At 42.0% G+C, this 16,274-nt stretch overlaps 1 protein-coding gene across 1 annotated transcript in view; it reads right to left on the bottom strand.

Annotated features, from left to right (window-relative positions):
- Positions 1-16,274, bottom strand: part of SCP2 (sterol carrier protein 2) — a 54,926-nt gene that overhangs the window by 18,726 nt on the left and 19,926 nt on the right. The window contains exons 7-11 of the mRNA XM_006126385.3: positions 11,699-11,762; positions 11,345-11,431; positions 10,592-10,742; positions 8,818-8,965; positions 2,839-2,946 (exon numbers count right to left, since the gene is read on the bottom strand). Of these exons, the coding sequence (XP_006126447.2) occupies positions 2,839-2,946; positions 8,818-8,965; positions 10,592-10,742; positions 11,345-11,431; positions 11,699-11,762 (558 nt within the window). The remainder of the gene's footprint in view (positions 1-2,838; positions 2,947-8,817; positions 8,966-10,591; positions 10,743-11,344; positions 11,432-11,698; positions 11,763-16,274) is intronic.

Genomic DNA, 16,274 nt, shown 5'->3' with positions numbered 1-16,274 from the left:
GGCTGGCCCTGGAGGTGCCATTACTGCAGCCAAGAAGCCCGGGGCTGGCCCCAGAGGTGCTGTGGTAGCAGCGCCTCCAGCCTCCTGGGCCAGCCCCAGCCGCCTGGCCACGGTAGCGGCACCTCCAGGACTGGCCCTGTTGAGGAGCCTCAGCCCCAGTGCTGCCTCATCTTCAGAGACTGTCCAGGAGGAAGAAGGGTGGGGCTGAGCTCTTTCCCTCGGGGCACATGCCACTTGAGGGGCAGGGCCAGGATCCAGCCCGCTGTGAGGCTTTTGCCCACCCCTGAGCTTGCAACTTAGGAAGCTGCTGCAATTGCAAATATGAAACATTTATGTAACATTTAAAATTTAGTTTAATAAAATGTAAGTGCTATTGTGTTTGTGTGAGTTAGTTCTTACCATTCCTAATGTACAGCTGCTGCCTCTGCAGCTTGACACAGGTAATGAATATTATGTATTATTTCTTAAATTAATAAAAAAAATCAAGTTATCTAAAAATATTAAAAAAGAATACTCTCATAGATGACGTAAAATGCTGTTCTGAGTTGTAAATTAACATGTTTTAATTATCAGATTTGCACCATTTTTTGAAAAAATATGTGAAGTATCAGTGGGAAACTTGATTTAAACCAGAGGGATAGCTGCGGTTGCCAGGTGTCTGGTATTCACCCAGACAGTCCGGTATTTTCACCTCCTGTACGGTAAAAAAAATTCAGAGAATACTGGACATCTAAAATGTCTGGTATTTTCTGACTTTTTCCCCGGCCAGGAGGCGAAAATGCTGGGCACCTGGCAACCCTACACTCAGCGCTCGGCCTCTCTCTCTCTCTCCACGCCCACTCTCCCCCGGTTCCCAACACCCCCAGCCTACCGACCCCAGCTCCACGCTTACCTGGTTACGCAAGGCTGCCGGCTGCTTCCCCTGGGTCTTAGTGCTCAGCCGCTCCCCTGTTCCTATCCCTACTCTCATTCTTAAAGGGGACATGCTGTTTTATTTTATTTTTTTTCTTAATAAATCTTGGAGTCCTTTTTTTCCCCCCTCAACAACTTTGGTCTCCCCCCCCCCCCTTTTTTCTCCTTCAACAGAATTTTTTCCCTGTGGTTTTTTTTGGGGGTGGGTGGGGAGGGTGTTCAGTATTTTTGTTTCAACCATCTGGCAACCCTAGGGATAGCAGTGTTAGTCTGTAACTAAATAAAACAAAAAACAACAAATACTTCTGCAGTGCCTTAGAGATTAACAAAAAAAATGTAGGTGATATCATGAGCTTCTGTGAGCACAACCGACTTCTTCAGATTAATAGAGTAAGGGGTCAAGGTACAAAAACTTTTTTTTTCTTTGTACCCTGGACCTCTTACTCCAGGGGTGAGAAATAATTTTTGATGAGGGGCCACTCCAAGATTTTGGAAAGTGGTTGAGGACCACACTCTTCCATGATATTAATGGAGATGCAGGGTCTGGAATGGAGGTTGGGTGCAGAAGGGAGTTTGGGGTAAGGGACTGTGGTACAGGAGGGAGACTGGAGTCTGGGAGGGAGTTGGGATGAAGCAGCAGTTGTGACCTAGGGCAAAGGACTGGAGTGCAGGGGTTTGGGATGTGACCTAGGGTAGGAGGGGATTGTGATCTGGGGCAGGAAACGGGGGTACCAGATCTTAGAAGAGGTATTGGTGTAAGAGGGGGACAGAGGGCTTGGGTATGTTGAGTGGGGGGGGGAGCAGAGATTGGGGCAGGAAACGGCTGGGGTGCCAGAGTAGACTGTGGCCAAGAGACTTACTTTTCAGCTGCCAAACTAGCCCGCCTGCCGAGTTTAAAATGTTTCCCAGCCAGCCTGCCTGGCCATGTGCTTCATGAATAACTAAGCTCAGGAGAGGGGACATGATTCTTCTTAGCTGTCTGTTATTTTAACAAGCAGCTCACATTGGCTGGTTTCTGCCAGAAACTGGCCAACGGGAATGCACTGGGGATGGAGCGGCTCCTAAAACTTCTCCCCTCCCCTCCAGTTTCAAAACAGAAATGAAGCCTTGCAGCCACGTTTCTACATGGCGTGCGGAGCTGCAGGGCAAGCTGGGGAGCTTGCCTGGGGCTCCCCGCTGCCTCTGTGGGCCGGATCCGGTGGCTTGGCAGGCTGGATGCGGCCCGCTGGCCGTATCTTGCCCAGGCCTGCCTTACTTCATTCAACTGAAGAAGTGGGTTGTGCCCTGGAAAGCTCATACCACTTACATTTTTTGTTAGTTTCTAAGGGTACATCTACACTGCACAGCCATTTCAAAATACAGGAGGTCTCCCAAAATAACTACCCCGCGTCTACACAAGGTGCCCATTATTTTGAAATATTTTTTGAAATAACTGGCATGTTATTTTGCCATCCTAGTAAAACTTGTTGCATGAGGGATAAAGGATGGGTTGAAATAGCTCATTATTTTGAAATTTGGCGCTGTGTAGACACGCCAAATTTCAAAATAAGCTATTTCAAAATACATTCGAAATAAGATATACAATAAGATACACAGTGTGCCGGACCATCAGGAGTGCCGGACCATCAGAGTTTTACTGTATTTGCATGTATATGCAACCACACTTAAGTTGCGGTCCTCAGCATATGCTATGAGTATCATTGTGGCCCCCAGAGCTTCCAAAGTTTAGTAGCCCTGCATTAGGTAATGCAGAAGATAATATTCACCTCAACTACTTTGAATCCATTGGTCTGAATGGGCAACTGGAGTCAGACTCTGTGTATAAAATAAAGCTGTAACATTGCTGTAACATTTTAAAACAAATAGCTTGATTTCCACATGCAGATCTCAAAATCATTAGAAATTTAAAATCTATATTTGTCTTACCTGTGGCACCCAATGGGTGTCCTTTTGAAATCAAACCACCACTAGGATTTATCACCCATTTTCCACCGTAAGTATTGTCTCCTCTATCAATCAGTTCCCCAGCTTTTCCTATAAATTATTGTTTGACAAAGGGAAAATAGTTGTAAAAAGCCACTTTAGGTATATTTCTAAACCTTACTGTTACTTCTGCATATTAATGCATATATTCTGAGTCAGCCAAAACCATAAAATTGTAACACAAAAAACTGACGGTAAAATTATAATTAGAAGATCTCATGTACCTAAAAAGCATCAGTCAGATATACTGGTTTTCCACTGGAAATCACAACTTACAATAATATTAATGAAATACAAGGTGGGTGACGTAGTATCTTTTATTGGATCAATTTCTGTTAGTGAAAGAGATATCCCTGGGAGAATTCTGCACCACTGTGCACTGAAGAATTTTACTGAAATTAATATTGGGTACCCAGAATTCTCCCACCCCACCTCCCCAGAAATGGGTTGAAGAAATGTTGGCTGCCATTGTACTGCTGGACCCTGCAGAACCTAGCTCACAAATAGAAGACATGACCGGGCAGAGAGGAGGACAGTGCTCAAGCTCCAACCTGGGGGGAGGAGGGAACGCAGAGCTAGAGTGCCAGTGCAGGCTCCCCATTGTGGGTCCCTAGCACATCTTGAAGGAAGGAGGTGGTAGTGCACAAGAAACTGTGCAAGTCTGGGTCCCAGCCATAGGTACCAACTCTGTGGGAGCTCTGGAGCTGGAGCATCCACGGAAAAAAAAATCAGTTGTACTTTGCATCCACTTGCAGCCAGCTCTCCCTTTCTCTCCCAGAACTTCTCATCTGCTCGTGGCCTTGCTGATCAACTCCTTCCTCTCCCTCTCAGTGCTTACTGCCTGCCTCAATCCGCTGTTTTGCCACATGCAGGAGGCTCTGTAGGAGAGAGGGGAAGAGCAGAGGTGGGGTATGCTCAGATGAGGGGCAAATAGAGGTGGGGTGGTGCTGAAGAACAGGCAGGGAGGACAGAGACTTGAGAGAAGGGGTGGGGGTCTAGGATGGAGCAGTAACAAGAAGGAGTCTGGTAGCCTGGGACAGAGCATCAGGCTATTTCTCTCTCTGAATCTCTGGTGTGATTTGTAAGTGTTTATGGTGGGGAAGGAGAAGCCACAGCTAGCCTCTGGGGAGGAGGCCATGTGAGTGACTGGGCCAGGGAGGGCCCCACAGCTGGGATCTGGGAGGGAGAGGGAGTATGAGTGTATGGCTGGTAGAGGGCAAAGTATATGGCTGGGAGAAAGGGGGTGCAAGTGTCTGATCCTCTGGCTGGGTTCTGGCAGGTCCGGGCAGAAGCAAGAACTGGGTTGTTACAGAGGGTTCGTTATATCTCTACTACTGAGGGAATTTTTGTGTGTATCTGTATTGCTATAGACATACTTGCTGACAGGTATTTTGAAATAAATTACCAAAATAACTGAAACTGGCATGATTATACAGTGTTAGTTTAATAAATACAATTCTCAGAATTTTAAAAAACTGTGAGCAGAATTTTTCAATTTGTTAGTGCAGAATTCCTCCAAGAGTAAAGAGGCAAGCACTGGAGCTATAAAATCTCAAGAAGAGGTCTGTATAGCTTCTTTTTTACCTACAGAAGTTTATTCAGTAAAAGATATTACCTCCTCCAATGTTTTTCTCCTATCCTGGAATCAACATGTCTATAACCTTGAAAACAATATTAATAGCACGGGTTGGCATGCTGCAGATTCAGTACTTTTAAACACATTCTTTCATGCTTAACAGTTTCAGTATTCAACAAACAGAAATCACATCAAGTATCAGATTTTGATTCATAGGGGTGACTAATCTTGTTTATTTGGATTAAACGATTTTCCCAATAAAGATCTTGCAGGGTCAAGAAGTTAAAGAGACATTCTGATGACATTGACTAAAAAGTGAAATTGATTAGAACACAAAACATACTACTGAGTTATAAGTTAATTACTGGCCAAATGGGAGTAACAGGAGCAGTGTGCTATATTTTCTAGCTCCACCAAGACACATGTAGAACAAAGAGTGGGTGCTTCTTTTTACTAATGAATGTACATATCTAATAAAATGGAAAAATTACTGCAACCATTGTTTCTGCTACTGGTGCCACAGAGACCCAGCAAATAATAATGTGGTATACAGGAAGAGATCAGAGAAAGGGAAGGGATAGTAAGAAGAAAAGGGGAGTGAAAGAGATCTTCTTAAAGATTTGTTCAGTTAAAAATCTTGAGACTAAATTCTTGAAGGCCTTTCCTTTGAATCCCCAATCTCAGCTTGTGTTCATTAAGAAGATTATATCTTATATTTATCTCACCTAGTGGTAAGTAAATAAAAGCATGCTTTTTTCAGAAAATTTATTCAATTTTTAATTCAAGTTTAGAAAAACCAATAATGTATTTAAAAGCAAAATTTACTAAAACTTATTAAAATCTGAAATGTAATAGTTCAAAATATATTGAACATAAGAACAGCCGTATTGGGTAAGACCAAAAGTCCATCAAGCCAGTATCATGTCTTCCAACAATGGCCAACGCCCGATATTGTCCAGTCACAGCTTCTGGCAGTCAGAGATTTAGGGACACCTAGAGCATGGGGTCATGTCCCTGAATATCTTGTCTTACAGTGATGGAAATATCCTCCATGAACTTATCTCTTTTTGTTTAACAGTTACACTTCTTGCCTTCACAAAATCCCCAGGCAATAAGTTCCACAGGTTGATTGTGTGTTGCATTAAGAAGTACTTCCTCACACTTATTTTAAAGCTGTTGCCGATTAATTTCATTGGGTGACCCCTGATTTTGTCATCACACTGTCTGGAGTAGCTCAAGGCTGAGTGCCAAACTCAAGATTGTCAAAAAGCAGGGCAGAAATGCAAACTAGTTATATTTTCTATAATTAGATTTCAGCAACCCAGTAACAAGTGTGAACTCCTAAACACTGTTAGGCTACGTCTACACCAGAAATACCTATTTCTGCATCTTTTGAGCGCTCCCATTATTTTGAAATATAATGGACTCACTATTCCAATGTCCCTGTAAACTTCATTCCATGAGGAGTAAGACATTTCAGAATAGTGATTTATTTCAAAATAAGTGCTGTGTAGACAGTGCCAAAATTCGATATAAGTTATTTCAAAATTGACTCAAAATAAGCTACTCAATTTGCATAGCTCAACTGCATAGCTTATTTCGAGCTATGGGTGCAGTGTAGATGCATCTTAGCAGTCTTACTTAAAACAGTAACAGTCTTACTTTTATTCTACAGGCCTCTTTCGTCAGATCCCACTAAGGAATACACTAAGAAACTGCACCATCTGCTCAGGACACTTCCTACACAAGCACAGGAACAAATCGACACACCCTTAGAGCCCCGACCAGGGTTGTTCTATCTATTACCCAAGATCCACAAACCTGGAAATCCCGGACGCCCCATCATCTCGGGCATTGGCACTCTCGCTGAAAGACTGTCTGGCTATGTGGACTCTCTACTCAGACCCTACGCCACCAGCACTCCCAGTTACCTCCGTGACACTACGGATTTCCTGAGAAAACTACAATGCATTGGTGATCTTCCATAAAACACCATCCTAGCCACCATGGATGTAGAGGCTCTCTACACAAACATCCCACATGTAGATGGAGTACAAGCTGTCAGGAACAGTATCCCTGATGATGCCACAGCACAACTGGTGGCTGAACTCTGTGAATTTATCCTCACACACAACTATTTCAGATTTGGTGACAATATATACCTCCAGACCAGTGGCACTGCTATGGGCACCCGCATGGCCCCACAATACGCCAACATTTTTATGGCTGACCTGGAACAACGCTTCCTCAGCTTTCGTCCACTTACGCCCCTTCTCTATCTACGCCACATCGATGACATCTTCATTATCTGGACCCATGGGAAGGAGACTCTGGAAGAATTTCACCACGATTTCAACAGCTTCCACCCCACCATCAACCTCAGCATGGACCAGTGTACACGGGAGGTCCATTTCCTGGACACCACGGTGCAAATAAGTGACAGTCACATCAATACCACCCTATACCGAAAACCTACCGACTGCTATGCTTACCTGCATGCCTCCAGCTTCCATCCCGGACACATCACACGATCCATTGTTTACAGCCAAGCACTGAGGTACAACCGCATATGCTCCAGCCTCTCAGACAGAGATCTACACCTACAAGATCTTCAACAAGCATTCTGTAAACTACGATACCAACATGAGGAAGTGAGGAGACAGATTGACAGAGCCAGACATGTACCCAGAAGCCTCCTGCTACGGGACAAGCCCAAGAAAGAAACCAACAGAACACCACTGGCCATCACCTACAGTCCTCAGCTAAAACCTCTCCAACTCATCATTAGTGATCTACAAGCCACCCTGGACAATGATCCCTCGCTTTCACAGGGTTTGGGAGGCAGGCCAGTCCTTGCCCACAGACAACCTGCCAACCTGAAGCATATTCTCACCAGCAACTACACACTGCAGCCAGACATGAACCCCCATTTTAACATCCATCTTTGTCTGCTTGAAAGCATGCAGGGCACACAGAGCAGTAAAAAAAGCATGATCTTTGAAAACCTTGGAGCAGGAGGTTTAAATATGCTGGCTCAGTGACCATGGACAACTGTAAACAGAGATAAGAGGGTAGTCAAACTAATCGCTGACCAAGAGGCTGCACAGAAGTGCCCTTGACTTAACCTATATTGATACGAACACACAGCCATCCGTGGGGGGAGGAATCTTCCGCCCAACAAAGAACATCCGGCACTCCTAATTTAGCTATCTTCCTCTCTTACAAGTGTAAATTAATTTGAAACTTGCTTGTAAGAACTGATGCCACAAAACGGACCAGTACAATTTGGTCTCTTAAGATAAGAAAGAGAATATGGGCCCCCAGGGGTATAAAGATGGGTCCAGCAGCACACTTACTCTGAGCATCCATCTACCACCTATCTGCTGGTCAGGTTTGGTGTTTGATCTCCCGAGGTTCCAGAGGGGACGCCCACCTCATATTCCGACCCTGTCCTGACATGCTGGAGTCGAGAGGCACAGAAGGGGGTAAAAATTGTATCTGGATGTGGTCCATTGTTTAAGTATATATATATACATAGTGTTAGAGCCCTTTAAAGATTAAGCTGTCACTTGGTACCATTATTTCTATTTTCTATCTTTACCTTTTTCCTGTAACCATTTTTAAGATCTATATATTTGTTAGCATTTAAGAAATAGAGCAATAGCCATTGTAACCAAAGAATTATTATTCTTTAATAAACCTGTAAGGGTATGTCTACACTACCACCCTAGTTCGAACTAGGGTGGTAATGTAGGCAACCGGAGTTGCAAATGAAGCCCAGGATTTGAATTTCCCGGGCTTCATTTGCATAAAGCCAGGCGCCGCCATTTTTAAATGTCCGCTAGTGCGGACTCCATGCCGCGCGGCTACACGCGGCATGGACTAGGTAGTTTGGAAGAAAGTAAAGCAAAACCTTGGGGAAATGAATAAAGTCTAGGAACAGGGAAGAACAGCATGAGGAGCTAAAACAAGGGGGACTGGAAGCTGAGACAAATAAAAGGAAGGAAAGTATGTCAGCTCACAGCGCCCCCCCCCATACTTCCTTTAAAAAGAACTCTCTCTCTTCAACTTGCTAACCACGTTTTTTGCACCATGTGTCTGTGATGCATTAATTTGCCTTTTGATATTCATTTAGGCTACCACACAGAGTCATTTGCCAATTAAAATGTTTATGTATAATATTTTGCTTTTGTTCACCCATATGTAGTTGTAGAATAATGCTCTGACCATATAGGATAGGTTCTTACAAATGCTATTACTGCTTTAGTGCAACACACAGCAAAGTTACAAGACATGTTTAATTTTATCCATTTTAAGAAAGTAAAATAATTCATTAATGTTATTACCTTCAGGACAAAGTCCTAGAGCTTCATACGTAATGAGCTCATTAGATGAGAAACAATCATGGAGTTCAATCACATCCACATCTGCAGGTTTCAGACCAGCTTTGGAAAAACATCTTTTCGCAGCTTCTTTACTCATATCATAACCAACCTACAATAACAAATCGTGAGTTACACAGCTCAAGACTTTTAACTATGCTCATCTTCTACTTGTGACCTGAATGTTTGCTACAAGTGACCTGACCACCTACAAGTGATAGCAATTTAGTCAAACATTAATGTGTCTCATACTGCAGTCTTAGATTTCCATCATGTGGCACTTCATTATAGGAAAATTCTAAGTGATGGCTCCTCTTTAGTCTTCCTCCACTCCTTCTCCCCACAAGTGAGCCAAAATTATTTAATCATTAAGGGAATGTGCTAATATAATTGGGTGCAATTCCACAGATATCAGAAAAATTGCAAATGCTTATGCTATTTGAAAGTTTGGCCTCAAATCTCTATTTAACTAGTAGCCTATGCCTCTGTTGCCACCCATCTTGACCTTAATGCTAATATTTAATATTTTTAATCTGATTTTCTGGAATGTTTTCATTTGCTTTGGGCTGAATTTGGCCCTCAATTACCCCTATGCAACCCCACTGACATCAATGAGGTTGAATACTATGTGATAGTTTTCACCATCTGAGAATTTATCACATCTTCATTGACCTATGCAACAAAGAGCATAATTTGGTCCACAATTACTACAGACAAACCCATACTAGAACAGAGATGCAAATAACCCCAATTTTTTGAGAAAACTTGACTCCGGATCCAAACATTGCAGTCTAAACCTACCTCTGGGTTTAGGTTAATCAAACTAGCAATTATACTTATAAGTGACATAATTACACACACTGGCTGGTTACATGCTTTTCAGGCATATAATTCTTCTGGAGAAGAGAAGGAAAACTAGATCATGAGTTCAAGTCACCGATTATTCAATGATTGTTGCATCTGTCTCGCAATTTTTATGTTCTCTCCTTAATTTGGTGTCTTAAACAATCTGATTTAGAGAGGTAGCCGTGTTAGTCTATATCTGCAAAAAACAAACAGGAATCCTGTCACATCTTTAAGACTAACAGATATATTTGGGCACAAGCTTTAAATGGAAGTCACAGAAGATCCCTGCCTTTGTGATTTCCATTCCATGCACCTGACAAAGTGGTTTTGACCCATGAAAGCTTATGGCTGTATATATCTATTAGTCTTTAAGGTGTCACAGGACTCCTCAGTGTTTAAACAATTAGAAAAAGTGCAGTGTAACAGTAAACTTTTTCTCCTGTGGAATCTTAAAGACTATCAAATTTATCAGGGTATAAGCTTTTGTGTGCTGCAGCTCACTCTTCACGCATCTGACAAAGTGAGTTATAGCCCACGAAAGCTTATGCTCTAACAAAATTGTTAAGTCTTTAAGGTGCCACTGGACTCGTTTTTGCTGAAACAGACTAACACAGCTACCGGTAACTCTCTGAAAGTAAACTGCTTACATTTAATAACTATCCATACAGATATACATATATAAAAATTCTTTTTTTACCATTACTGCAGGGTTGTATCTTTTTTCCTAGAAGATTTTTTTGAAGTGTACAGCACATAGTTTAGGTTTTACTTCATAGTGAAATACAATGCATGTGTTATGTGGATATTTTAATCATGGAAAAATCTGTAATTGTATTAAGATCAATATGCATGAGAAGTGGAGAGAAGGAGAAAAGCAAAATGTGAAACCTACCGCCTTAATACAACTATTCTCTTCAAAAGTACTTGAAAGATCAGTGACCATCTCTTGGGCTACGATTTCCACCGCTTTTGACACCAAACCATGTTTTCTTACAAATTCTTCATTAGCTAAAAGCACAGCTGCAGCTCCATCAGATGTTGGGCTAATTGAAAGTAAAAAATGTATTCACTGCATGCCATTAACAATGGTTTTCTAGACAAAGAACACTATTAGTGGCAGGAGTCATTGATGTGAAACCAAATTTATATCCATAAATTATTCCAAAGAGGTTTACTGACATCAACTTTCCATCAAAAAGTTGGCTGAACTCTTCTAGCAAAATCTTTTAGTGAAACAGATTTCTTCAATTAAAATAGCATATTGCTCAAATTTCTATTAGAAACAGTGCTGACTTTGGAAAATTTCTTTCATGGCTGGATAGGAAAGACATCAGTGAGGAAAAAAGCTTGTTAAACAGCAGAAAAAATGCACTGATATGCAGGGTCTGAGAAATATATTAAAACAGAAAAGTGAGAGATAATTTTGCCTAGCAAGTTATAGCTTAAGGATTTGCAAAGTAGAATGAATTTTGATTTATTTATTCAAATTTAAATTTTTAAAATGCATCTAATTACTCCAAAGAGATATGGAACAGTATTTGAAAAAGTTTACAGCTTATAATTCTATCAGAAATTAAATTTTGTTTTTATAATATAAAGTATTTCAAACATTTATTTCTATACAGTATCAAAGTCCTATTCTTACCAACACTGTAAAACAGTCAGAAAATCATAAACTTTGCGAGACTGCAACACTTGATCTAAACTGTACTTCTTCTGGAACTGGGAAAACCTAGGAAAAACACATATCTTATTTTAGCACCACCTCAGGAAAAAAACATATTAATCATAGATACATTCACTGTATTACTTTCAGACTGTAATTTTACAAAGTGTAAGACACTAAACAGAGAATTTATATTGGAGTATTATTCTCAGAGTACGTAATGGAAGGGGTCATGTCTATCTTATACTTTTTTAAAGTTGTACATCACATGATTTCTTTCAAATTTGGTTTTCTTGCTATATTTCCATTACCAAAGCACAGTATTGCACTCACGGGTTGTTAGCTGAATGGCTATGATTCTTCCATGCAATTTTTGCAAAGTGTTCTTGTTTTGTTCCTGAAAGAAAAAAATTAAGCTATATTAAGAGTCTCTAATATTTTCTTACAGACTTATTAACAACTGCTAGGGGTGCTTTATTCAGTTCAAATTCTTACGACACTAGCTTTAAAGTCTCTGTTGTAACAGATACATTATATTAATAATTCTTTGCAATGAAACTAGGCTTGGGTTCGTAAATATTTCAATTATTAGATGGCTAAATTCCACTTGATAAAATGCCCAATCTGTTGGAGTAAGGGCTTTATATATTTGTATTTTAGGTTTAATAATGTAGTAATATAAGGTAATATATTTAATATTTTATTAATTAAGTCCTCTAGTTAAATATACATTTCTTTTAAAGTTTAGTAAGTAAAGAGATAGGATTTTGGTATTGTGTCTATGTTAATGAGATTAGAAACACTGAAGGCCCGAGCCTTCGATGTGAATTGTTTTGATTTTGCTTTTGCTTAATATAAAACAGTACTGTTTACCTTGAAGGTTTCTGTGAAAAACTGTTTGTGTGAATGAGAAATGTATCATCATAAAGATAAAGGCGTGAAGGCCACCATTAGAGCCAAATTGCCTAGAAAGGAGGGGACAATGCGGGTGAAGACAGACTGTGAAAGACATACTGCGAAGAGACATATCAGTGTCAGAACCATCAGTGCATACCCATAGTCAAGGATTGGCAGAACTGACGACTCTAAAGGGTGGGCACCCCTGAAAACAACTGATTAAATCCAGGACAGGATGACTGTCTCTGATATATTTGGAATGGTAACATCAAAAGATAACACCAACACAGACTGGAACAGTAAAATCCATAGAGGAAAGGATTATAAAAGCAGGGTGCTTTTCCATGGAACTTTGGGTTCATCTTGCCACCAACTCCAGGAGAAGACTGGATCGCGACCAACAAAGGCCCTGCTACCACTCTGATAGATCTGGCTGGCCACTAGATTGAGCCAGACTCTGGACTGGTAACTATAACATCATCTGGCAGGACTGTGTGTATTTGTGTGAGTGACTGAAAAGCATATGCTACTGTTGTATTCTCAATAAATGCGGCGTGCTGCCTTTTCTCCTATAAAAGATCTCGCGTGCTTTGTTTAAACATAACAAATCTAACAGGTAAACAAAAATACAAAAGAGGCTAACAGTAATCAATTTTAGCAATTTGAATAGAGATACATTCATAGATTACTATTTGACCACTGCACAGTAATTTAATTATTGAAATATGTGCCTTTTAAATTATTTCCATAAATCAGTCTGAAATAAATTTTTAATACCAGATGTCAATAATTAGATTGTCAGGAATATGTGCTGCCAAATAAGAGACTTAAGTTTTAGAAACAATTATTGGACTGTTATTCCTTTGGTTGGTGAAAGCTGAAGGAATTGCAATGGTAGTACTCTAGGAATGTAACCTGAGATATAACTACTGCACAATCTGTGGTAAAACAATTAAGATTGCTACACACATCTATACCAAGCGCAAAACAAGAAGAGCTAAGAAGTTATATATTAATCTTCCTTACAGTACATATCCTATATAGGCACAAACTATACTGCTACCACAAATACTGTACAGCACAGAGCAGGAATGGGGAACCAGCGGCCCCCGGCCTGCCTTGGTACAGCTCCAGAAGCTTGGGGCTCCCCCCTCGAGCATTGAGGAGCCTGTGCTGGTACTCCAGCCCCTCTGCTATCCCACCATGGGGCTGGAGCACATAAAATCTACTTGCCTTGGGGTCAGTGGCCTCCAACCCAAAAAAGCGACGAGGAGTCCTGTGGCACCTTGTAGACTAACTGAAGTGTAGGAGCATAAGCTTTCGTGGGCAAAGACCCACTTCGTCAGATGCATTTCCAGAGGCAGGTATAAATATGCAGGCCAGGATCAGGCTGGAGATGACAAGGTGGATCCAATTAAGGAGGATGAGGCCCACTTCTAGCAGCTGATCAGGAGGTGTGAATTCCAAGAGAGCAGAAGCTGCTTTTGTAGTTAGCGAGCCATTCACAGTATTTGTTTAATCCAGAGTTGATTGTGTCAAACTTAAAGATGAACTTTAGCTCAGCAGTTTCTCTTTGAAGTCTGGTCCTGAAGTTTTTTTGCTGCAGGATGGCTACTTTTAGATCTGCAATTGTGTGTCCAGGAAGATTGAAGCGTTCCCCTACAGGTTTTTGTATGTTGCCATTCCTAATATCAGATTTGTGTCCATTGATTCTTTTACGTAGGGACTGTCCAGTTTGGCCGATGTATATAGCAGTGGGGCATTGTTGGCACATGATGGCAAAAGAATCTTAAAGACTGGGAATAGCTCGCTAACTACAAAAGCAGCTTCTGCTCTCTTGGAATTCACACCTCCAGATCAGCTGCTAGAAGTGGGCCTCATCCTTCTTGATTGGATCCACCTCGTCATCTCCAGCCTGTTCCTGGCCTGCATATTTATACCTGCCTCTGGAAATTTCCACTACATGCATCTGACGAAGTGGGTCTTTGCCCACGAAAGCTTATGCTCCTATACTTCAGTTAGTCTAAGGTGCCACAGGACTCCTCGTCGCTTTTGCAGATTCAGACTAACACGGCTACCCCTCTGATACTCAACCCAAAAAAGGTTCTCCACCCCTGGCCAGTGTTCCCTCTAACATTTTCTATTCTTGGGCCGTTGAAATTTCTTATGTGCAATACCAATATTGAGGTAGTGTGTGAACGTGCACCACCAATACAAACCAAACACACACACACACACACACACACATACACAGAAATATAATTTTAAGCAGTCGGTATGTGTGAAAGAAAATATATTAAAACAAGACTCCCCTCCCCCGGGACAGCCACCACCAGCTTGGTGATGGATGGACCAGGCACCCTTGGGACAAAATGTAGGGCAGTTGGGGGGCTTCCCCTCCCCCAGTGGTGCAGTGCATAAGACACCTGCCTCCGGAGCCAGATGTCGAGGGCTCCAGTCTCCTCCCTCCCCCGGGACAACCACCACCAGCTTGATGATGGATGGACCAGACACCCTTGGAACAAAGGTGTCTAGTTGTTGTAAGGTACCCTCAATGACTATAAAGGTACAGTACAAAAGGTAGGGAATAAGTAGAAGCCCCAGAACAAATTAACATGTGGCTTCAAGGTTTGTAGACAGATGCATGTTTCAAAGAGCTTGCAAAAAAAGATTTCATCCTACAAAACTATCATCATACCTAGTACTCGCTACTTCTGATTCATAAGTACCAGAACTCAACCACATAGCAAAAATCTGGCCTTAATGCAATAAAATTTACTATGTATTAATTAGTAACACAGGATTTCGAAAAAATCATTAAGTTCTGAGTTTTAGATATCTACAACACTCCAAAAAATCTGTTAAAATAATATTTTTCTTTCTTATCTTAAGCCATTAACACCTATGCAAACTTTGTCTGAAATGTGATAAAGCAAATGTCCTTTTGGCACACAAATCCCCAATGAAGCCTGCTCTCCCCCTCCTCCCTCAAACCAAACCAGCCAGAGAGGACTGCAGAAAGTGAGTTAGGACACCCCAAACAAACTGCCCCCTGCCTCTACCTCACTGTACTGATGCCACCACCCACTCAACCTCTTTTTCCCCTCACCAACCCCAGGCAGTCAGTCCTTTACCTCCCACTTCTCAGCCCAGGAGGTATTGAAGAGACCGCTGGGTTTCTGCCTCTGTCTGTCTCTCTCTCCTTGGGCAGATGGGACTCTCCAATCTCCCCTCCCCGCTGACTTCCCCCCAACCCAATTAATTAATTACTCACTGACTCCTTCCCCTGGCCACTTATTCTCTACTTATCTCGCCTGCTTAGTTGCTCTGGGAGCTCTTCAGCACATGGCAGCTCCATTTAGCTGCTGCTTACAGACACCCCGGCCCCGCCAGTTAGCTGAGCTCCCTGCCTGTATGGGAGCTCTGAACCTCTGAGCAGAGCTCAGAAAATAGCTGTGCGGTCACACAGCTGCTCAGCCTAGAGGGAACTTAGACCCTGGCATAGAGTATATACCACAAGCTTAAGTCTACCCCATTAATCTACTTTATGAAAATATCCCTTGATCGAGATACCCCTTTCCCAACACTATTAGTTGTGGATGTTGGTTACGGCAAGGTACTATTCCTGGTGAAAAGAAAGTCATGGATGTCCAAGTCAGAACTACAACAATGGCTGCCCGTCGCAGGGAGCCATAGCCTATAATACCTCTAAGGCTGGTATAGGGGGCTCTGTCTGTGAGGTGGAGTGTTTTCCATATAAGGGCATGTAAATTAATAATCTTCCCCTGCTTGCTCCACCCATTGCGGTGAAAGATCAGCCAATGGGCTGACTTGTGCTCAGGCCTGCTACTCCACCCACTGCAGCAAAAACCAACCTATGGGGTGATAAGTTCACAGGCAATAAAACAGGCAGGCAGCCCCTCTCTCACTGGGGATTCGCATCGAGTGAACGCCTGGCCTGATCACCCAGACGCCTTGCACCCCCCGCTCTCGAGTCTTACTGAGCGTACTC

Source organism: Pelodiscus sinensis, chromosome 9 (genome assembly GCF_049634645.1).
Source record: "Pelodiscus sinensis isolate JC-2024 chromosome 9, ASM4963464v1, whole genome shotgun sequence".
Classification (NCBI taxonomy): Eukaryota; Metazoa; Chordata; order Testudines; family Trionychidae; genus Pelodiscus; species Pelodiscus sinensis.
Note: the sequence above shows the minus strand (reverse complement) of the source record. Positions and strands in the feature narration are given on the sequence as shown.